This window comes from Equus caballus, chromosome 9 (genome assembly GCF_041296265.1).
Source record: "Equus caballus isolate H_3958 breed thoroughbred chromosome 9, TB-T2T, whole genome shotgun sequence".
In the NCBI taxonomy this organism is placed as follows: Eukaryota; Metazoa; Chordata; class Mammalia; order Perissodactyla; family Equidae; genus Equus; species Equus caballus.
This window is the reverse complement of record NC_091692.1, coordinates 98,239,947-98,261,394: the sequence shown is the minus strand read 5'-3', so window position 1 is coordinate 98,261,394 and position 21,448 is coordinate 98,239,947. Positions and strand designations below refer to the sequence as shown.

Sequence of the window (21,448 nt, the reverse complement as noted above, 5' to 3'; positions counted from 1 at the left end):
GGGCCAGCCCTGCACCCACTCGCAGCCTCCGGGCCCGGGACGGAGCCGCTTCCCCCCTCCCCGCCCCCCCAGCCTCCTCCCCCGCCTGTCCAGGGGCGGCACTGCGGGCTGGGAAGCCGGGACCAGAGGAGGGAAGGAAGGAAGAGAAGAGAAGGAAGAGAAGAGAAGAGAAGGAAGAGAAGAGGAGAGGAGAGGAGAGGAGAGGAGAAGGAAGGAGAAGGAAGGAGAAGAGGAGGGATCCTGAGGAGCAGAAGAGAAAACGCAGGGCAGACAGGCAGGCAGGCAGGAGGAGAGAAGACGGCACTCCAGCGGCAGCATTCAAAGGCCAGAGTGGGGACCCGTGCTGCCTCCATCGCTCCTCGGATGGTGACGGGGCCCCGCCGCGGCCGCAGCCCCCCCGCGCCCTGGCTCCGTAGGCCCGCAGCGCCGGAGCCCCGCAGGAATCATGCCCAGGTCCTTCCTGGTCAAGAAGGTCAAACTTGACACGTTCTCCTCGGCAGACCTCGAGAGCTCTTACGGGCGTGCCCGCAGCGACCTCGGCGTGCGACTGCACGAGAAAGGTGCGAGCTAGGCTGGGGCTGGGGGTGGTGGTGAGGGGCCCACGGCAATGCTGGAAGGGATGGAGAGCCAGAGTGTGGGGGTGGAGGGGGCAAGGGCCCCAGGAAATAGACCCGAGGGAACCAGGACTAGCAGGAGTTGGTGGCTGGAGCCAACTGTGGAGGGAGATGGAGATGGGGGGTGGAGAGGGGAACGCAGAGGCAGTCCAGAACCCGGCCAAGGTTGGGTAGGGAGAGTGTCAATGCAGGAGAGAGGGTGGGAGCAGGGGCCAGGAACAGGAGGTCCCTGAAGGTACACACTGACCCACACGCTGACCCATGACGGGACAAACACAGCCACATGGACAACTGCTGACATGACAGGACCTAGCCATGCCTGCAGATCCACACCTAGAAACCTGGACCTGCCTCAGTACCCTTTTTTCTTCTTTGGCTACACCCCCAGGACCCTTTGCTAGGGCCAGCAGGGGAGTACTGTGAGCTCCAGGGAGTAGGCATGGGGTCTAGTGTGGGCCGCCCACCTGTCAGGGCAAAGGTACCAGCAGAGGCAGCAGCAGTGTCTTCTCTGAAGCCAGGGTCAGGGAGAAAGGTGTCGGCAGGCAGGCGGGCTGTGGTCAGGGGAGGCTCTTTGTGTAAGGGTGTCCAAGTTCAAGGACAACTGTTAACACGCAGGCAAAGGGGCTGGGAGTGCCAGCGTGGGGTGGCAGAACAAGTGTGACCTGCAGGAGCCTGTGTGTGAGCCTATGTGCGCCCATGTGACTGCGTGTGACCATGTGACTGTGTGCGCTTATGTGTGACCCTGTATGAGTGTGTGCCTGCCTGTGTGCCACTACATGGGACCATGTGACTCTGAGGCCACTGTGCATCCATGTGACTGGCGACCCTGGCTGACAGTTTGTCTGGGTGGTTGCATGTGTGACCCTGCATGAGTAGGTGGTGTGTGCCAAGATCAGCGTGCAGCCCACCGTGTGAGGGGACTCCACGGTTGATGGTGGCTGGGAAGCTGGGTGTGACCACGAAGAAGCCAGAGCCTGCATGGTGTGGGGTGTGCATTTGTGACTTTGAGGTTGTGAGATCCATCTTGTGCCTTGAGAACAACTGCGTTACTGGCATGAATGATGCTGCCTGCCTGCCTGCAGTTTGTCCCTGTGAAGGTGTCCCCTGGTGGACGCCCTGGCACTCTCTCCAACACAGCGTCTCCCTGGTCGCCTGTCCTGGGGCTTGGGAAGGCTGCCACAAGGGGTTAGGGCCTGGAGGAAGAGGGCAATGTGGAACAAGGTAGGACCCAAGGGTGCAGGATGATTGAAGGGAGTGGGGAGAAGCAGAGTGGATGGAGGGAGATAGGGCTGGAGTGGGAAGGGGGTCAAGTCCAGTGGGGAGTGGGAGACCTGGGAGATGAGAGGGAGGTGCTGGTGAGGGCTAGAGGGGCTGCTGGAGGTAGTTGTCTCCAGGGCTTTTTGGGGAACCTAGGGGACCAGAGAGGGGCAGCATCAGATGGGGCGCAGGTTCTGGGGGCCCGGGGGAAGAGCTGGTGGGAACCCTGAGACGCAAGAGAGATGGGGTCCCTGGGCGGGCGGTCCTGGCTTTGTGCGCTGCGGGTCTGCAGTGTGTTGCATAATCAGGGAAAACTGCTGAAGTGGGGAGAAGCCGAGGGTGGGGGAGGGGGAGGGGAAGAGAGGGGGAAGGGGAAGGAGGGCGAGGGAAGCGCCGCCCCTCCCCCCTGACCTTGAGGCTCTGAGGAAGGGGGGCAGACTCGCCCGAAGATGCGCCTCTTTCCCCCGCTTTGAGGGTGGGGCAGGCGCGGGGGGAGGGGGGCGGCGGGGCGGAGCCCGGCCGAGCCCTGTCTCATCTCTCCTCTGCTCTCTTCCCCTCCCTGCCGTCTGCATACTCCCTGTCCCGCGGCCCCTCGGCCCTTCTCCTTTGTCCTTCCCCCCTTCCCTCCTTCCCCGACCCCGGTGTCTCCTACTGCCCGCCCGTGTGTGTGTCTCGCCCGCTGCCTGGTTGCCCTCCCGCTGTCTGCCCGTCTGTCCGCCTCGGCCCTCAGGATACCTCAACGACTACTCGGGGCCCGCCTCCGTCTACGATGGCGATGCCGAGGCGGCCTTGCTCAAAGGGCCGTCCCCGGAGCCCATGTACGCTGCAGCCGTGCGGGGAGAGCTGGGCCCGGCGGCCGTGGGCTCGGCGCCGCCGCCCACCCCGCGCCCGGAGCTGGCTACAGCCGCGGGCGGCTACATCAACGGCGACGCGGCCGTCAGCGAGGGCTACGCAGCTGACGCCTTCTTCATCACCGACGGCCGCTCGCGCCGTAAGGCCGCCAACGCCAACGCCGCCGCCGCCCCTTCCACGGCCTCTGCGGCGGCCTCCGACACCGAGAGCGGAGGCGGGGCCGGGGCGGGCGCGAGCGGTGCGGGGTCGGGGCCCGGGGGTAGGGGCGGCGCGCGCTCGGGGGCGGGCACCGAGGCGCGCGCGGGCACCGGGGCCGGCGGCGCAGGGGGCCGGCACGCATGCGGCGAGTGCGGCAAAACGTACGCCACCTCGTCGAACCTGAGCCGCCACAAGCAGACGCACCGCAGCCTGGACAGTCAGCTGGCGCGGCGCTGCCCGACGTGCGGCAAGGTGTACGTGTCCATGCCGGCCATGGCCATGCACCTGCTCACGCACGACCTGCGCCACAAGTGCGGCGTGTGCGGCAAGGCCTTCTCGAGGCCCTGGCTGCTACAGGGCCACATGCGTTCCCATACCGGCGAGAAGCCCTTCGGCTGCGCGCACTGCGGCAAGGCCTTCGCTGACCGCTCCAACCTACGCGCGCACATGCAGACGCACTCGGCCTTCAAGCACTTCCAGTGCAAGCGCTGCAAGAAGAGCTTCGCGCTCAAGTCCTATCTCAACAAGCACTACGAGTCGGCCTGCTTCAAGGGCGGGGCCGGCGGCGGCGGCGGCGGCCCCGCAGCCCCGGCGCCCGCTGCGCCGCCGCAGCTCAGCCCTGTGCAGGCCTAGGGCGGCGGTGCCTCCGCCAGCCGGGTCGGCTCTCAGCAATACGGGCCCCCAGGGAAGTCTCCGCTGGCGCCCGGGCGGAGGGGCGGGAGGGCAGGCCCCTCCTCACAGCAATAGGGGGAGGGGGCCCGGCTCCGCCCCGCCCGCCAGGGGCCTTGCCGGCCCCTTCAAGCAATAGGGTCCCGAGGGGAGACCCACCCCGAGCCCCCTACCTTCCCCTCCAGGGTGCCCCAGGCTTTTTCCCAGCAATAGGGTCGAGGAGACCCGGAACCGAACCTCATCTCCGAGTTAGGTCTCTGAAGACGGGGGTGGAGTGAGGTAGGGAGCGCCCCCTTTCTCCCTCCTCTGTGCCCCTAGATTGCGTCTTAGAGACTCAGGTCCTCCCCACCCCTCCCCAAGCCTTCCAGGGCCAGGCCTGCGGCCTAGACGTCCAGGGAGCCGGCCCCTCCCCGGCAGCAGACCGGGAGAGGAGCAGGAGGGAGGGGGCCTGCAGAGGCATCCTTACTCCTCAGTCTTCGCTGAACCCCGCGAGTGTTAGACGCATTGGGGATCGGGGAGGGGGCGGATGGCGGCACCCCTCTCCCTTGGGTTCCTTCTGGGGCCTCAGTCCGAGCCGCTCTCCTACCCTCGCCTCGCATCCTCTGCCAAATCCGAATTCTTCCGGCCCAGCTTCTCGGGCTCTGTCCTCCATAACGAATAATAATGACGCATATCGAATCGCATGGACTTATCCGACCTCCTCAGACCCCGCTCCCGCCCTGCCCCGGGGCTCCCTCCCCTCGTACCCGGGCATTTGGTGTTGGAGGACGGATTCCTGGCGCCCGGCAGGCAGACCTGGGCACGGCCCTCTACACACCCCTCCGTATTCGCTTTGCGGGTAAAGCCCCTTGGGGGGATTGCGGATGCGTCGGGTTTCTTTCTTTTTGTATTCGTACGTTTTATTTATGAACGATTGCACTCGGGTCAGGGAACGGCCGCTGAGGCCCATATCCTTCCAGCCGACGCCCGGGGCTTGGGACTTCCAGGATCTTTCCCCGCCCTTGAACCTCGCCCCAACCTGGGCTCCGCCCCCTGGGGGGCCTCAGGCCACGCCCCTCATAGGCCCGCCCCTCTCTTGAGCCCCGGCCCCGCCCCCACTCTGTTGCCAACTTTCGCGCGTCTATGCCAAAGCCTCAGCGGCGACACCGCCCCAAGGGCCCGCCCCATTGGCCGCCGCCTTTGTGACGTCACTGCATGCAGCCCCCCCCCCACCCCCCCCCACACACCCCGCCCCAACCCTTCTCCTGTCCCTTCCCGGGGCTGCCCGCTCCCTCTCCCTCTTAGTTAGTCCGACGCCGACTATAGAGCAATAATGCGCACTGCATGCGAAGCTGCCGCCGCCTCTAGAGTTACTGAGAATCAGGTATCCCCTTGCCCTGTCCTCCCCATAGGCCCCTAGATCAGGGACGCTGCGCGGGGCCGCACGCGCAGACTTTCTCCCCCCTCCTCCTCCCTAACCCCCCACGGCAGAGCCCGGCGGGTGTAATGGTTCCAGGGGCAGGGGCGGGGTGGTTGCCCCCAAGACCCCTCCTTCAATCGTCCATCACCCACCGACCGTTGGTTAGGCACCTACTATGTGCCAGGGCTGTTGCTGAGTCCGCCAGGACACAGCGACCTGTGGGGGGTGGGGTGGTGCATGTTTGTGACAGGGGCCCAGCCTGCTTTGTTGAGCCAGGGATGGCCAAAGATGCAGAGAGAGGCCAGGTCCCTAGGCCCAACCGTGACCCCCTCACTTCTCCTCACCCCAGCCCGGGTCCAGTGCTGGGCACAGCCGGGCTCTACCTTTGACTGGGCCTGGCGTTCTCAGCTCAGGTGTCACAGACCCAGGGCCCCAAGGCCTGGTGCCACCAGGGCCACCCATACTGACTCCCAGTCCTTCCATCCCCTGGCCACCACAGCTCTGCAGTGTTAGGCCAGGGCCCCAGGCCAGACGCAAAAGTGCACTCTGGAGTGTATGACCTGGCCAGCCATCTCCATGGGCACCAAGCCCACTGGCACCCAGCTACACCCACAGGGTGGACCAAGGGCCCAGCACAGCAGGGCCCGCATCCAAAACCCCCTATACCCCAGCTCAGTGCCCACACAGCTCCCAAGCTGGGGCCAGCCTGCCCAGCTGGGCACACCCGCATGCACATGCACACACAGGTGCCCCCCCCCCCACCCCCGCCTGTCTACCTACCTAAGGAGAGGGGCCATGGGCTGGCCAGGGTGTCCCCTTCTCCCCACACCCCACCGCCGTGGAAAGCCATGGGCCCCCTCCTGCCCCCATAACTAAGCAGCACAATAACCGACTTAGCAAATTCAGGTAGAACGATTAGGTAGCACCTATTTTGTACTGACTCTACGAGTAGGGCCCGAGATGTGGGGGCCCTCAGGTGGGGGCTGTGGCCGCCGGCCTGCCCTGCCCCCACCCCCGCCTGCGCCCCGCCGCCTTGTACACACTCCCACCCGGAACAGGCCGGGATTTTTACTCGGGCCGTGCCCCTCTTCTGCCCCCGTTTGGGGCCGGGCCGGCCGGACAGACGGACGGACGGACAGACCTCCTTCCTAAGCACAATAGCACCAGCTCCCCGGAGCGCCGCACCTCCATGAGGAGAATAAATGCCACTCTTGATAGAACTTGGAGTGTCGGGCTGATGTATCCAGGGCTGGGCCCATGCTGCAGGGGGTGCTGGTGATGTCTGGGGGGCGTCTTCCCGGCCTACCCATGCAGCCCTGAGGTCACGTCACTGCTGTTCCCTAACATTTGCCTGTGTCCCCTTTTGCCAGAGGGCTGTCCTCTTCCACCTGGGAGGGCTGGCTTGGCAGGCCAAGCCTCGGGAGCACCCCCTGAAGGCAAAGCAGTTGGCATTTCTCCTGTGGCAGGTGACTCTGCTCTGTGCCAGGAACTGGGAGAGCTAAGGGACTCCAGGCTGAAGTCAGGCCCAGGCCAGGACTGATCTAGAATGGCCAGAGTAGGTATAGCAGGGCCTGCAGTTCTATGGCCTGGAGTGCCCCGACTCTCTCCCACTCTCCCTGTAGGGGCTTCTGCTGCCCCTGCAGGCCTGACAGCCACCAGCAAGCTCTCCTCAATGCTATCGGAGAAAATGGGGACAGCGAGGGTGTGAAGTCTGGCACATCATGACCCCCAGACTCAGAGGATATGTTCCTCCACTGTCTGAGGAGGCCTCCATGGACAGCTGGGCCAGGCTAGTTTTGGGGAGGAGGTGCCCAAGGGGCAGAGAGGCTCTCACAGCCACCCACAGCCCTTGACTCTAGACAGGATGAGTTAAATAAATTGATTAAGCAATGCTCCCTGGCACCTAGGTAAGCAGGCATGAGCTGAGAGGCCCAAAGTCTTTGGAGACACGTGGTCAAACCAGGTGAGCCCAGGGCAAGCACAGCTGTCTACACCCTGCCAGGGGACAGGCCTGCCCAGACTCCATCCCAGTGGACAGCAGGGGAGCCTGACCTGCAGCAGGTCATAGCTTGTGATCCTGCTGCTCAGGGTGGGGACTTACATGGGGGTAGGCACCGCCTTCTAGGGAGCACTGTCAGCAGTATCAGCCTCAGGAGTGAAAACACTGGTATTGGTATAGGACAAGGCCAGGCTTTCCTGCCCAGGGATCCTTGACTTTCACTATCCCCAGCCTGGGAAGGCAACATCGCCCAATTTGCATATGAAGAACCTGAGCCTCAGGAAGAGAAGCAGCTTGTCCAAGGGCTGCCTTTGACATAAGCCCTGCCTCAATACCCCACCCACCCTACACCTGGATTCACACCTGGGTGGGCACCAATGGCAGGGAGGAAGGCTACTAGATGCCTCTCCTTCCCAGGGCTCCACAGCTTTGGGGTCTGGACTGGCTGTTTCTGCTTCTCTAGGACTCTAAGGGTCTGTGGGGGTGGAGGATGGAGGCTCCTTCCCTGAGACCCAGGATGAGCCGGCCCCTCAGCCTCCACAGGTATCATGGACAGAGAACGGGCTGCACAGGCTGCTGATCATCATGTCTCGTTTACCCCCGCTGGCCACACCCCTCGCAAGTCTCCGTGGTCTGCCCACAGCAGCTCCGCCCTGCAGTCAGTCCGAGGCCCTTTCTAAATCCCGAACTCCTTCCAGCGCTTTATTCCTCCAGGCCTGCAAGGCTCCTCACTCCGAGCCCTGGCCTCGCATCTCTTTCTGCCCCCGGCAGGAAGCTATCCACTGAGCTTTCTTCGACAACCTCTCACACACACCTTTGTCCCCAACCAACCCCGGATCCCTTGACCTTTCCCCTTCCCCCTGATATGAGGGCCGCACCTCGCCCTGGATCCGGACCTCCTGGGGCTGAGGGGAGCCTGGCACGCCCAGGCCCCGCCTCCCCGCCATAGGCCCCGCCTCCCAAAGGCCCGCCCCGCCGACGGTACCGAGGCTCTTCCTTGTTGGTGGGCTCACAGTCCGTGCCTTCCCATTAGCTTGCAGCTCTCCTCTCCTCGCCCTCAACGCCAGTGCTGGAACCTTGGCTCCCCACCACCCCACCCCCGGCCGGACTGGACCTCCCTACTAGCCCCCGTCCACTCTGGTCGCCTCACTCCCGCTGCTACTTGCCCGCCGACAGTTTGGAGTCGGGAAATGGACACAGGCAGCCGCCTCCAACACGACCTTTCACTCTTCATTGGCTACTGGGCTCAGCCTCTCCCGGCCTACTGGCAGCCTGAGCCTTCAATCTTCTCTGACAATCCGCGTGCCAGCCCCGGCCGGCCTTTTAGTTCTTGGCTCTGTATTGGAGGATGGCATGGCCAGGAGGCGCGCAGCCGGCACTGCGCGACCATGCGGGGTTTCCTGCGCCACCTGGGAGATGGGGTGGGGAGGGAGTGGCAGGGCTCCCAGGGCTCGCCCCTACGCTCCGGGCTCCGGAGAGGACCCTCTCTTTCGTCTGCCCTTCCTTGGGATCAGTACTCAGAAAGACCTAGCGCAGCCTCCTTGATGAACAGATAAACGTTCTGGGAGACAGGATAGGAGACAAGGCTGGTCCTGACCCACGAGGCCGGGCTGCGTGGGCACACAGGAGGGGCTCTCCCGCCCAGTTAGGGTGGCCCCTTCAGCAGGCTACTCGAAGACATCTGTCAGGTAGCCCCAGCTTGCCAGATAGGGACGGATGCCAGGCTTGCGTCAGCCCCAGATGGCCCGGTGGCGGCAAGCACATGGAGCCTGGGCGCCGTTGGTGGAGGTGGTGGGGCAGGGGCGAGCCTTGTGGAAAGGCAGTGGCCAGTCCATAGGAGAGGACGCTAACCTTAGGCTGAACCTCTTGGTTTATTTGCTTCCAGAGAGGCACTCTTCTCGGTCCTGCTCACCTCACGGGAGTGAATGGCTAATGGGTTCTGCTGCTAGAGGTGTTTCTTGGGTAAACTAGGCCTGAGCCCCCAGTGAAGCCTTGCGCTCTGAAATCCAGGATCCTCACGCTCATGCCCTTTGCAAGAAGCGTGTCAATTCAGTGTGACATGGACTTGCCTGCCTGCGAGTTGCACTGTATGGTTATTACGGTGGATTAGTTGCTTCGTTTAACGACTGGAGGTTGCAGACTGTGCAATGCCCCGGAAGCCTCTGGGTCCTCACTGTCTGGCACCCCAGGCTCCCCACGCCCTTGCAAAACTGGCCCAGACCAGGGAGGCCCTGCAATTCTGCAGAGGTGGGTGGAAGGGGAGCTGGGTGGAGGGGGACCGCCAGAATGTGGCTACTGCAGGGGAACCTGAACCTTCACCCGTCCCCTGTTGGGCCCTGTCGGGGGAGAGTTGGCAGCCCTGAGAGTTGGCGGGCAGGGCGGGTGTCTCGGGGATGCAGGATGGTACCTTTCTCCCGCTCTGTCCTCAGGTCTGGTACTTGTCTGAATGACCTATTAACTTGTAAAGCCTCAAAACGAGTTTCTTCAGGAATAGCCAAAAGAATTGCAAATCAGGATGTGCATACCACATCAAACCATAAATAAATCGGGAAAACAAAGCAGGGGAGCTGCCTTTATAGACAAAAAGGGGGAGTATGGAGCAGCTGTTCTAAAGGAAGTCCATCGGGGAAACTAACAGTTCAGGGCAGAAGGGCTTCCAGTTGGCTGATCTGCACTGGCTGAGCTGTGGCGCTTCTCATTGGCTGAGCTGAAGTGTTTCTCATTGACTGAGCTGAAGTGTTTCTCATTGGCTGAGCTGTGGTGTTTCTCATTGGCTGAGCTGTGTTGCTCATTGGCTGAGCTGTGGTGTTTCTCATTGGCTGAGCTGCAGTGCTTCTCATTGGCTGAGCTGTGGTGTTTCTCATTGGCTGAGCTGCAGTATTTCTCATTGGCTGAACTGTGGTGTTTCTCATTGGCTGAGCTGCGGTGTTTCTCATTGGCTGAGCTGTGGTCTTTTTCATTGGCTGAGCTGCGGCGCTTCTCATTGGCTGGGCTGTTGCCTGGTGGGGAGAGAAATCTTCCTTCAGTGGTAAAGTAGGGGTACTTCCCGTTGAGATGCAAGTGTCCATCTCCTCCTGTTTGGTGTCTTTGACGTGATGGAGTGAGAGCTCCCCCTACAGGCCTTACACTCCAATTTAGTTAGAGTTTCTCTTATTTTCTTTCTCTTTTTTAAAGATTGGCACCTGAGCTAACATCAGTTGCCAATCTTTTTCTGCTTTTCTTCTTCTTCTCCCCAAAGCCCCCGGATACAGTTGTATATCCTAGTTGTGAGTGCTTCTGGTTGTGCCATGTGGGATGCCACCTCAGCATGGCCTGATGAGCAGCGCTAGGTCAGCGCCCAGGATCCGAACCAACGAAACCCTGGGAGCCTAAGCGGAGCGTGCAAAAATAACCACTTGGCCACCGGGCGGCCCCCAAGGTTTCTCTTAATTTCCACAAACCTAAGCCGAAGAAAAACTGGCGCCTGCGGTGGAAACTACAGGGCTCGGCAAGCACGACTGTGCCGAGAGGTGCGCGCTCGGGTACCAACGCGCTGGGTGGTGGGCGAGGCCAGTCCTCACGAACAGGGACCGCCGCCCCGGCGTCAGCTGAACTGTAACCGACCACCCGTTTCTTGAATAACCTACATCCCCACACTTATGCGCCTGTGCTGAAGAATGACGAAACTCTCTGTTTAGAGAGTAGGACAAGGGCCAGGCAAGGGGTCAGGGGAGGCGCGCAGCTGCCGGGAAGCCAGGAGCGTTCCACGGAGACGCCGAGGCCCGCCGGCAGCAGTGTCCGTCCGCGGCTGTAAACCCTCCGCCACGCTCCCTCCCGCGCGAGTCGACTACGACTCCCAGGGTGCACCGCGGTTACCCCCGCGCGAAGGGACCACGACTCCCAGGGTGCCCCGCGCTCCCTCCCGCGCGGAGCGACTACGACTCCCAGGGTGCAGGGCGGTCCCTCCCGGCCGCGGCGACCACGACTCCCAGAGTGCCTCGCGTGCCTCGCGGACTACAAATGGACGCGGGCTGTGGCCACTGGCCGCTTACCGACTCCCAGAGTGACGCAGGAGGGAGCTCCGGGCGGAACTGGCAGGCGCGCGGACTACGGCGGCCGGCAGGGGGCGGTGGCGGTCGTTGGCCCAGGGTCCGGAGGCGAGGCCGCGGGCCTCAGGCGCTACGAGCCCGGCGGGCCACGACTCGGCCGCAGCAGGGTGCAGGCTGAGGCCATGGGCGACCGCGGCGGGGCGGGCGGCTCCCGGCGCCGGAGGACGGGGTCGCGGGCCTTGAGCCAGGGCAGCGGCGGGCCCGTGGCTGCGGAAGAGGAGGTGAGAGACATGGGCGCCGGGGGAGACGCGCCGGCCCCGGACAAGGACAAGGACGGAGACGACGACGTGGGCAGCGGCCACTGGGATCTGAGGTAGCGGTGCGCCTCACTCCTAACCTCTGACCCCTGACGCCGGTCCCCGCAACCCTCCCCGGTCCTTCAGCCGTGGCCGCAGCAGCGCGGGCTCCGGGTTCGAGAGCCTGGCCCCAGGACCTCGCGTGGACAGATGTGTCCCCTGGATCCCCGCGGGGAAACAGGCTTAGGGGTGGAGGGTAGGCTGCCAAGGTCACCCAGGTTGGGGCGCAGAGGGGGGCCGGCCGCAGCCTAGCTTCCAGATCCCCCACCCCCCGCAGGTCGTCTGGTGGGTCTCCAGGCTCTTTCCCTGGGTGAGCCAAGGGCCTGGCCCCTAGGCGACTGGTTCCTGCCATGCGCAAGTGTCTCCTGTCTGGAAAGAGATGGATGGGATTGGGAGGTTGGCCTGGGGCCCTGCTTAACAAATGCCTGCTGTAGAAGAATTGGATGCTGTATTGAAACTCTCGCACCCTGGTTGGGGAACAGGAGAGGGGTTTGAAGTGGGCACACCCACAGGTGAGTGCCCCCCTTAGTGAAGGACTGACAGGAAGCGGGTGGGGAGCAAGCTGTGGCTGATGGAGAGGACATGGCCCCTCTGGGCGTTGGCTCCCTCCTCCAAGCTGGCTCCAAGCAATGTCTTTGCCACCCTCCTGCACCCCCATCCCCTTCTGATTTTCACCCTGGCCCAGAGGCTCTCGAGGACTCTGGCTTTGGGAGCAGCTTCCGAGCTAAAGGTTATCGACAAGGAAGTGGGCAGTTGGTCAGTTGGTTGGCAAGGACTTGCTCTCTCAGTAAACAAAAACTGAGGCTTTCTTCACCCAGCACTGTGGGAGGGGGTGGGTCAGGGCAGCTGGCCTACAGGTACTGCAGGTACTGTCTCTGCCCTTGGGGTGCTCACAGTCCACCTGGGAGATAAGGTAATCTCAGCACCGAGTAAAGGTCAGGCACGGAGTTTGGAGATGGCAAAGGAGTTGGTGCAGGTGCCATGGGGAAGGAGAATGGTTCCACTGAGAAGGGTGCTTGTTTCCTGTGGGCCTGGGTGATGCTGAGAGAGGCTGCAAGGACAGGAGGGTCCTAGAGTGTTCTGCTAACTCCCTCCGCAAGATACCCTCTCCAGGAGGCAAGGGCATGTCTAGCATCATCTCCCCCTCAAGGGAGTGGGAACCGGGGTCATTTGTGTGAGATGGGGAGTGCCAGCTTTGGGCCAAGCTGCCACACTGGGATGGACAGTTACTTTCCTGCTCTACGTGGGCCAGGTGGTCAGAAGCCTCTCCTGTGCTCCTGCTAGTTGGGCCGAGTGAGCGGGAGCCCTGTCTGCCCACTCTCGAGGTCTGGACACCTGGGAAGAGGAGCAGTAGATGGCAGGGATGGGCCTGCCCAGGGCTGGGGGGCGGGGGACCCGGACATCACTGTCCCCTCTTGGTCTCTAGGACATGTGAGTTGTCTGTGCTTGGCCCTCAAACCTAGATTCCATAGAGTTCGGGGTCCCCTGGGGCTGCTCCCTACTTGTCACCCCCCTACTTCCCCTCCCCCCTGCTTATGGCCTTTCCTCCCCCTTCCTCTCGCCTCTCTTTTCTATACTTCCTGCTCGCCTTGGCCTGCCTGGGCAGGTTGGTCAGGCTCTGGGTGTGAGCTCATTTCTTCTGGCCCTAGCAAGGTGGAGCTGTGGGTCAGGAAGGAGAGAGCACCCCCTTTCTCTTCTGCCTTGTGGTTTACTTCTTCCAGGTGCTCCACACGCTCCCTCCAGGATGCTTGGGCACCCTCCAGCTCTTGGCTCACGGGCACTCCAGGCAGGGCCTTCTCGTTGTGGGGCTCTCCCAGGGTGTTTGTCCCTGGGGTGTCCTGTGTCTCTTCTTCTCCAGCAAGGTCTGAGGATGTGGGGAGCTTACCCAACCACCTTGTCCCCCAGGGCTCAGCCCAGAGGCTAGGTGTGCGGAGGAGTTGGCAGCTGGGAGGCGAGCTGACACTCTGCTCCCTCCTTGGTCTGCTTGGCCCTGGAGCTGGACCACTTGGTCCTCAGGTGTGGCCCACACTTGGGGTCTGGGCTTCTGAGCAAGCTTCGAACCCTGGTGAGCTCAGTTTCCCCCTGTGCCCTCCTCCAAGTGCTGATGTGATGGTTGATATGATACATGGGATGAGTTAGAATGGCCCTGCGAGCTGGGTGGGCCTGGGGAGCTGGTATGGGACCTCTGGAGGGCACAGAGCGTGAGCGGCCCCTGCAGTAAGGGAGAGGGTGACACAGCTGTGGGCATGGTGACCAGATCTTGTCTCCCATGCCAGCCGCTTTCCTCTGCCCTGTGGTCCACTGCCACTGACTGCACTGGCAAGGCTGGACCTTTGCGGTGGATGGTGAGCCTCCTCCCCTGAGTTAGGGCCTCTGACCTGTGGGGGAAGGGGGCTGTCTGGGGTTGGGGGTGGTCAGGAGCCCTGTGGAGAGGAATGTGAGGAGTGGGTGTGGGTGGGTTGGGGAAGGCTTTGGAAGCCTGACAGCAGGGAGCTGAGCTAGCTTTTATAACGTCATTTGCTGTTAGATTTGGAAAAGGACACCCTTTCCTCACCCCTGTTTTCATCTTAGAGATTGCCACAAATAAAGCCAGCATGGTCTTCTTGGTGGCCCAAAGGGGGCAGGGGGTCACACTGTTATGAAACAGTCCTCTGGGTATGCTGAGCGGGACGTCACAAGTTCAGACAACGGTTGGCAGCTTGTGGTACGAGGCAGCTTTGGGATGGTACCAGTGAAAGCGAATGGGCTTTGGGAAGGGGGTCAGGGAGGCCAGTCCAGCAGACAGCCCAGAGACTGTCCTCTCTGGGGAGTTGGGGCTTGGACCCCTGCTTGCCTTGCAGAAAGGCAGGTGCAGAGACTCAGGGAGAAGGCCTTGGGAGGAGATCACAGCCTCACTGCAAGGCCTAGGACAGACCTGGAAGGTGGACACAAGGAAGCCAGGTTTGCGACTGGGAGAAGTGGGTGGGCCAGGTGTGGAGCATGCCTTGGTCTAGGCAGACAGAGGTCAGACCTGTCGGCAGTGCCCTGGTTAGAGTGCTGAGCAACATATTGGCCTCCCTGATCCCTTACCTCCTGGTTGGAGCCGTCTGAGTGCTGACCCCAACGGTAGCCATGCTTGCCTCTGAGGCAGGGCCAGCCCTAAGAGGGCATCTGTGCTGTGGTGCCCCTGCTGTGTGCCCCTGGCCCTACTTTCCCTGCCCAGGTGCCTTGAGAGGCAGAGATGTGTATCAGCGGGAGGTTAGGGGAGACCCTGGCCTCCTCTCTTACAAAACTAGAGGCCTTGCTCAGTGCTGTGTAGCGCTTCCTGAGGTGGGGCTGTAGCCTGCGAGTGAGTCAGGGCTGGGTCTGGGCCTTGCCCCAGTCACGCTGTGGCCACTCCTCCACCTTTGTGTTACCCTGAGGATCAGGCAGGGACACGAGGGTCTGCTTGCTTGTCCTCCTCCCCAGCACTGGGTGGGAGCTCTCATGGGTCAGCACCAAAGGTGTCTCTGCCTGCTCCTGCTGGAGACTTTCCTGCCATCAAGCACCCAGCCCCTGACTGGGCTCCTCTGGGCCCCTTCTGCCCAGGCAGGAACACAGTACTTACCCTGTGGTTGAATGGGGACAAGCTGTCATTTCTCAAAAACAGTTGGAGGCCACACAAACACCTGAGGTCCAGAGTCCTGCCCCAGGAAGGTGCATGTCAGGTTGTGTGCTCAGCTGGCCCTTGGCCTGGGGCCCTGTGCCCACTCGGACCTTTGTGGGCCAACTGTAAAGAGGACGTGGTTTGAGGTGGAGGACCCCTAGCTTGCTGAATGGTGGGATGGTCCAACTGAGCAAGGCAGATTAGCCCCCGACCCCACTTCTATCCAGCACTTCTGAGTGCGCCCTGGAGTGGACTCTTCCTGTGAGGCCATTACTGCTGCAGGCCTCTGGCTATGTGTGGTAGCAGCCAGAGGCCTCTGGGAGTGAGGCCAGGCTCCTGGCCTGGGGTGCTCCAGCCCCACATAGCTCTGGCCTGGGCAGGGCCAGCTTTGCTTGCTCCTGTCTGTGGCCTTCCCCCACCCACTGTCTGGAGGGGCCGGTCTCTGGATGGTCTTGAGAGTTTGGCCCTGCCTGGTCCATCTTCAATTGTAAATGGGGAGTAGGATATATGGGTGGAAGAGAGGGTTGGGATGGGATGTGGGTCTCAGCTACTGGGCCAAGGTAGACAAGAGTTGCTCAGAGTAAGGGGCTGGGGCTTGCCCTGGGCCCTGGGCTGTGAGGCTGGCTCCTGAGGAGCTGGGCTTGGCTGCATCATTGGGTATCTGCCAGGGCCCTGGCTTGCCCCTGGACAGGGCTTCTTTTTGGCCCTGCCCAAGATTCTTACTGCCCAGGGGCTGGGGTGGGGCTAGCCCTGGTCTGTTGGTGCCTGCTCATGAGGGTGCCTGTCTCCTGTTCTGCCAGGTGCCACCACCTCCAGGATTCTTTGTTCAGCTCTGACAGCGGCTTTAGCAACTACCGTGGCATCTTGAATTGGTGTGTGGTGATGCTGGTGAGTAGGATGGTATCTGGGATTAGGAGTCCCTACAGCCAGGTGGGGTTCAGCCTGAGGCTGGCCTTTGCCTGGGCATAGGCTCTGCCTGCTGAGGGAGGGGGGGCCAGAGCCTGTGTGGCTGGGTGTGTGGGACACTGGGCTGGTGGAGAGAGAGTTGTGGTGGCAGTCCTTGCAGTGGCCACATATCAGGGCTCCTGTGGGCTACACATTCGATGCTTGTCCTGGTTGAATTCCAGGAGAGGCCTGCAGAGGGTAGTGTGAGAGGCCTTTGTGCTGTGAGCTGTCCCTAAGGGGCACAGGGGTCTCCCCAGTGGCTTTGCTGGGCGAGTGTGGCAGAGCAGGGAGAAGTGGACAGGCTGGGTGGCTGGCCCTGGGCTGGTAGGCTGTGGGGCTGTGGATGGGGTGCTCTGTGGGCACAGGGCCTCCCAGGCATCGTGTGTGAGTGGTCTTGGGGGTCCAAGAAAAGTTACCTCTGCTATTCCCAAATGGCCCTTGTGGGCGTGGTGCCCCCTGGCAGGCCTGGCCTGGGGGGAGCAGGGGTCGGAAGATGGCTCTTGGGCTCAGCCTGTCAGCCCCAGGCCACGGCTCTAGAGGCCCCCGGCCCCTCTCCCTCAGCCTTGGTCCTAGGCACCCCTCAGCAAGGTGATTAGAAGGAGCCCCTGCCTCCACCTCACCCTGTGGCCTGACTGAGGCCCTTGCTTCTGGGGCCTGGTACCTGCTGTCACCTTGTTGGGGTGGGGCCAGCAGCCTTGGTTGGAAGCAGCTGGAGCCCAGGGCTCAAAGGGGCAGCCTGCAGGGTTGGGCAAGGGGCAAGGGCTTGTCTGGGCCTTGCTGATGCGGCCTGAGGCCTTTGACCCTTGCCCGGACGCGTCTGTGGGTGCGGTCCCATGGCTACCCATGTGGAAGGGGCTCCAGGCACACCCACACCCTCCCTGCCTGTGGTCCCAGGAGGCTCCCCGGGAGCTGCTGCAGGGGGACATGCAGCCTGGTGGGTAAGAAGCTGGCTGGGCAAGGGGACAGTGGGCCGGACACCAGCCCAGCCCTCAGATGATGTGTCCTTGGCCTCCAGAGGCCATTCCTGTACCAGCCTAGGCTCGTCAAGAGGCAGCCGTGCGGAGTGAGCCCTCTACAGCCTAAGGAGCACTGTCTGTTCTTCTGCAACCCACTGGGCCTGCCTGTCTCTTTCGCGCAGCCCCAAAACTTTTCCCCTGCTTTTGGTGCCTCTGCCACCCCAACCTGCAGGAGACGTGCATCCTGTGCTTCGGGCTGCTGGCTGTGTTCCCTCTGTAGTCTGGGCCTTGAGGTGGGCGCTGCCCATTAGCAGCTTCATCTTCTGCCTGCTGTTGGCTCTCAGGACAGGCCACCACTGGGCAGACAGTGTCGGGCCACGTTTGTCCTGGCAGGAGGCTGGTGGGTCAGGCTTGCGGCTGGGGGAGGGCAGAGTAGGGGCCCCTGTGTCTCTCAGCTTGTCACCTCATGAAGGCTTCCGTGACCAGCCAGGTAAGTGTCCCTCTGCAGCGTCACTTTTCTGCAGAACCTACCATGAACCATGCACAGAGCCTGACTTGGGGTGGTTGGCAGGGTCTTTGCCTCATGGAATGGAGATGGAGGCCCCTGTCGTGCAGAGGGAAGCCAGGAGCCCAGCCCCAGCCTAGAGCCAGGAGCCCCTTTTGACAGAGGCTCTGTCCTTGGAAGCTGCTTTGGGGCCAAGTGCCCAGGTTTGGAGTGCTGCAGAACAGCTGAGGCAGGCAGGGGTGTGAGTACCGGGTGACGCCGGCCCCTCAGGACTCTGGCCAGCTTCTTCCCACTCTCCCCCAGAGTGCGGACCCTGCGTGCAAGTGGGCAGCTTCTTTGGTCCAGTTTGGGCTTTGGGGCCGTCACTCTGGCCTTGAGTGCCTCACCAGCTCAGCAGGATGGCCAAGGGCTGCTGGGCAGTGGGTCTTTTTATGTTGCTGCAGACACAGACATCTGGGAGGTGCCTGGTGTGAGGGGGCAGTGCTAAGGGACTTCCTGTCCCTGCACTGCTGCGAGGTGAGATGGGTGGTGTCTTGGAACTTGCTGTGGAGATCAGAAAGGCTGGGCCTGCAGGACCAAGGCTGCTGGCCTAACCCAGGGCTCCTGCCCCCACAGGTCTTAGGAGGAGCTGAGGGGGGGTGTGCCCTGTGGCCAGGGCTCATGGGCTGTGCCCCTCCTCTCTCTTGCAGATCTTGAGCAATGCACGGTTATTTTTAGAGAACCTCATCAAGTGAGTGTCTTCACCAGGGCCCTGAGGCCCAGCCCCACCCACTGCCAACTCAGGCCCTGCCCCTACCTGCCCAGGCCCCACCCACCCACCCAGGCCACACCCCACCTGCTCAGGCTCTCCCTGAGCTGCTCATTCCCTGTCCATCCCCAGGTACGGCATCCTGGTGGACCCCATCCAGGTGGTGTCTCTGTTCCTGAAGGACCCCTACAGCTGGCCTGCCCTGTGCCTGGTTATTGGTGAGTTGGGCGCAGAGGACAGCCTTCGGTGGGGACAGACCTGACCTGGGCCTGAACTTGCCCTATGGCGCTTCTGTCCTCAGTGGCCAACGTCTTTGCTGTGGCTGCGTTCCAGGTGGAGAAGCGCCTGGCAGTGGTAAGCAGTGTCCCCACGCCCCCTGCCTGGCCCAGAGGTCTGCTCTCCTCACCAGGCCTGGGCTTAGGGCAAGGCACCTGCTCATCTACTGCATTTCAGGCTGTGTGTGGCTTTCTTGGGAGGGGGCCTAACCCCAGGCCTGGTGGCCCTTCCCCAGGGAGACCCTTTGCCCAGGGAGTGGGGGCCCTGGCTGAGTGCCCTGCACCCCCGACCCACCCCAGGGTGCCCTGACGGAGCAGGCAGGGCTGCTGCTGCATGTGGTCAACCTGGCCACCATTCTCTGCTTCCCGGCGGCTGTGGCCTTGCTGCTCGAGTCCATCACTCCAGGTGCGCCCCCAACCCACTCCCACCCCAGCCTGTCTTGGGGGCTTGCAGGAGAGACCCAGGCCAGCTACAGGAGTCGACCCTGTGGCTGTGGCTCTCCTGTGGGCAGTGTGGGAGGGCTGTGGCCTGAGCCTCCCTCTCCTGCAGTGGGCTCCGTGCTGGCTCTGATGGTGTACACCATCCTCTTCCTCAAGCTCTTCTCCTACCGGGATGTCAACCTGTGGTGCCGAGAGATCAGGGCTATGAAGGCCAAGACTAAGGCTGGTGAGGGGCTGCCCGGGGCTGGGGCCACCGAACCTGCCTGCCAGGGGCCAGGCCTGGGCAGCAGTGTGGCCTCACTCTCCCCTCCCCTGCTCGTAGCTTCTTCAGGTAGGGCAGCCAATGGAGGAGCTGCCCACTGCACGGTGAGCTACCCGGACAACCTGACCTACCGTGGTGAGGACCCTACAGAGGGCTCAGCACTGAAGGGCAGTGGGGGGACAGCAAGGGCCAGGCCTCTGCTGGTGCGAGCCCCACCCCTCCCATTCCAGATCTGTACTACTTCCTCTTTGCCCCTACTCTGTGTTACGAACTCAACTTCCCCCGCTCCCCCCGCATCCGAAAGCGCTTCCTGCTGCGGCGGCTCCTTGAGATGGTGAGGTTTGGAGGCTGGGGGGCAGCGAGGGGCTGGGGGGCCACCAGGTGCTAGGGGGGCTCAGCCTGCTGCCCTTTACTTTCTCCCCCAGCTGTTCTTCACCCAGCTCCAGGTGGGGCTGATCCAGCAGGTATGTGGGCAGGGCTGGGCTGGGCTGGGCTGGGCGCACTCAGTGACGCAGGAGTGCTGATGCTGTGCCCTCCTTTGCAGTGGATGGTGCCCACCATCCAGAACTCCATGAAGCCCTTCAAGGTGAGCAGTCAGGCTCTCCTGTGGCCGGGCGCGCGGGGCGGGGGGGGGGGGGCGTGTGGGGGTGCAGCCAAGGGAGCCAGCTGAGTCCTGTCTCTGCAGGATATGGACTACTCACGCATCATTGAGCGCCTCCTGAAGCTGGCGGTGAGCAGCCTGGGCGGGTGGGGCAAGGCACGAGGGAGTGAGTGAGGGTGTTCTGGAACCTGGCACCTGCTCCTCAACAGGTCCCCAACCACCTCATCTGGCTCATCTTCTTCTACTGGCTCTTCCACTCCTGCCTGAACGCCGTGGCTGAGCTCATGCAGTTTGGAGACCGGGAGTTCTATCGGGACTGGTGGTGGGTGGCCTTGGGTGTGAGGCTGGGGGCTGGGGTGGGTCATGGTGCAATTTGATCACCTGCTGTCCCTTGACTCCTAGGAACTCTGAGTCCGTCACCTACTTCTGGCAGAACTGGAATATCCCTGTGCACAAGTGGTGTAGCAGGTGGGCATGGGCGTGAACGTGGTGTGTGGTGGGTGGGTGGCTCTGTGTTCCTGGACTGCGGCGCCTGTCCCACGGCCTCCTCCCTCCACAGACACTTTTACAAGCCCATGCTCCGACGAGGCAGCAGCAAGTGGGTAGCCAAGACGGGGGTGTTCCTAGCCTCGGCCTTCTTCCACGAGGTCAGTGCTCTCTGTGCGTATCCTGCTTCATCCTGGGGTGGGTATGGTACTTGAAATGGCTGACGCTCCTCTCACTCCCACCCCAGTACCTGGTGAGCATCCCCCTGCGCATGTTCCGCCTCTGGGCCTTCACTGGCATGATGGCTCAGGTGAGCATCCCCCATGTGGCTTCCTTGCCTGCCCTCTTCCCTGCACCCTGGGAGCAGCCAGCACTGTGGTCACCTGACTTTGGTCCCCCGTGTCCCCAGATCCCGCTGGCCTGGATTGTGAGCCGCTTCTTCCGGGGCAACTACGGCAATGCAGCTGTGTGGCTGACACTCATCATTGGGCAGCCAGTGGCCGTGCTCATGTATGTCCACGACTACTACGTGCTCAACCATGAGGCCCTGACGGCAGGGGCCTGAGCTGCTCTGGGGCCAGCCCTCCTCACTGCCGCCTCCTCATGTCTGCCTCACTGTCCACAGCTAGAGCCTGCCACTGCCTGTGTTCTGGGGAGGGGGCCTGGCTGCCCACACCTCCTCTCGGCCACCGGGAGGTCTCTCTGCCCCTATGGGGCTCCCTCCTATCGCCTCAGGGATGGCGGATGGGGCACAGGCCAGTGCCAGCAGGTGCCAGTGCCCTAGGAATCCGTGCTGATCCTGCCCGAGGGTCTGAGGATATCAATAAAATGCTGTCCAGAGTGACCTCCCTCAGCCTGGTGGGGGCGTGGGGCCAGTGGGAGGGGATGGCCCACATCACATGGGGTCCCACAGGGTGTGGGGGCAGCTGCTCCAGGGGGCTAGGAGACAGGTCCTCTGCCCCTAGGCTGTGCTGTGGTGCTCTTGGGAGAGAAATCTGGGTCCCATTGGCCTCCCCGGTGCCCATGCCCTGCTGGGGTGCTATGCCCTGGGAAAGGCTGCCCAGCTGCAGCTGGGCAGGGCACAGCCAGAAGGGGAGGCAGTGTCCTCAGTGGTGGTATGAGGCTGAAGTGTGGGGAGGAGAAGGCAGGTATTGGCAGTCAGGCAGACCCCTCGCTCCATGCCAGGGTTGGCGACTCACTGCCTAAAAGGGCTCAGCTGTAAGACTTCCTGT

At 62.6% G+C, this 21,448-nt stretch overlaps 2 protein-coding genes and 1 long non-coding RNA gene across 6 annotated transcripts; 2 read left to right on the top strand and 1 right to left on the bottom strand.

The window, feature by feature from the left end:
• The first annotated feature begins 307 nt into the window (after positions 1 to 307).
• Positions 308 to 3,700, top strand: SCRT1 (scratch family transcriptional repressor 1). Of its 2 annotated transcripts, none has more exons than XM_023649306.2 (2): positions 308 to 560; positions 2,602 to 3,700. In XM_023649306.2, the coding sequence occupies exons 1-2, from the start codon at positions 446 to 448 to the stop codon at positions 3,552 to 3,554; spliced, it is 1,068 nt and encodes a 355-aa protein (XP_023505074.1). In that variant the 5' UTR covers positions 308 to 445; the 3' UTR covers positions 3,555 to 3,700. The 2 variants fall into 2 exon arrangements, with proteins under 2 accessions (XP_023505074.1, XP_023505075.1); XM_023649307.2 differs by lacking the exon at positions 308 to 560 and adding an exon at positions 1,696 to 1,835.
• A 5,833-nt stretch (positions 3,701 to 9,533) lies between these two features.
• On the bottom strand, positions 9,534 to 11,339 carry LOC138915621 (uncharacterized). The gene is made up of 2 exons (XR_011421702.1): positions 11,020 to 11,339; positions 9,534 to 9,987 (listed from the first exon to the last, which is right to left on the bottom strand). It is a non-coding gene; the product is annotated as an uncharacterized lncRNA (long non-coding RNA).
• DGAT1 (diacylglycerol O-acyltransferase 1) lies at positions 10,963 to 21,060 on the top strand. 3 transcript variants are annotated; one of them, XM_005613365.4, is made up of 17 exons: positions 10,963 to 11,389; positions 15,798 to 15,885; positions 18,093 to 18,133; positions 18,284 to 18,369; positions 18,453 to 18,505; positions 18,727 to 18,832; positions 18,977 to 19,093; positions 19,190 to 19,264; positions 19,360 to 19,463; positions 19,555 to 19,593; positions 19,674 to 19,715; positions 19,815 to 19,859; positions 19,940 to 20,052; positions 20,133 to 20,198; positions 20,290 to 20,377; positions 20,464 to 20,526; positions 20,626 to 21,060. In XM_005613365.4, the coding sequence occupies exons 1-17, from the start codon at positions 11,199 to 11,201 to the stop codon at positions 20,779 to 20,781; spliced, it is 1,473 nt and encodes a 490-aa protein (XP_005613422.2). In that variant the 5' UTR covers positions 10,963 to 11,198; the 3' UTR covers positions 20,782 to 21,060. The 3 variants fall into 3 exon arrangements, with proteins under 3 accessions (XP_005613422.2, XP_070078691.1, XP_070078692.1); XM_070222591.1 differs by lacking the exon at positions 10,963 to 11,389 and adding an exon at positions 11,440 to 11,884; XM_070222590.1 differs by lacking the exon at positions 18,727 to 18,832 and having other exon boundaries at positions 11,071 to 11,389; positions 19,024 to 19,093.
• Positions 21,061 to 21,448: the final 388 nt, after the last annotated feature.

Bases quoted from the DNA above. Each gene is read 5' to 3' on its own strand.
- SCRT1 (XM_023649306.2), top strand. From the start codon at position 446: ATGCCCAGGTCCTTCCTGGTCAAGAAGGTCAAACTTGACACGTTCTCC. The intron at 561-2,601 runs GTGCGAGCTAGG...CTCGGCCCTCAG, and splicing joins CGTGCGACTGCACGAGAAAG to GATACCTCAACGACTACTCG.
- DGAT1 (XM_005613365.4), top strand. From the start codon at position 11,199: ATGGGCGACCGCGGCGGGGCGGGCGGCTCCCGGCGCCGGAGGACGGGG. The intron at 19,716-19,814 runs GTGAGCAGTCAG...CTGTCTCTGCAG, and splicing joins ACTCCATGAAGCCCTTCAAG to GATATGGACTACTCACGCAT. The intron at 19,860-19,939 runs GTGAGCAGCCTG...GCTCCTCAACAG, and splicing joins AGCGCCTCCTGAAGCTGGCG to GTCCCCAACCACCTCATCTG.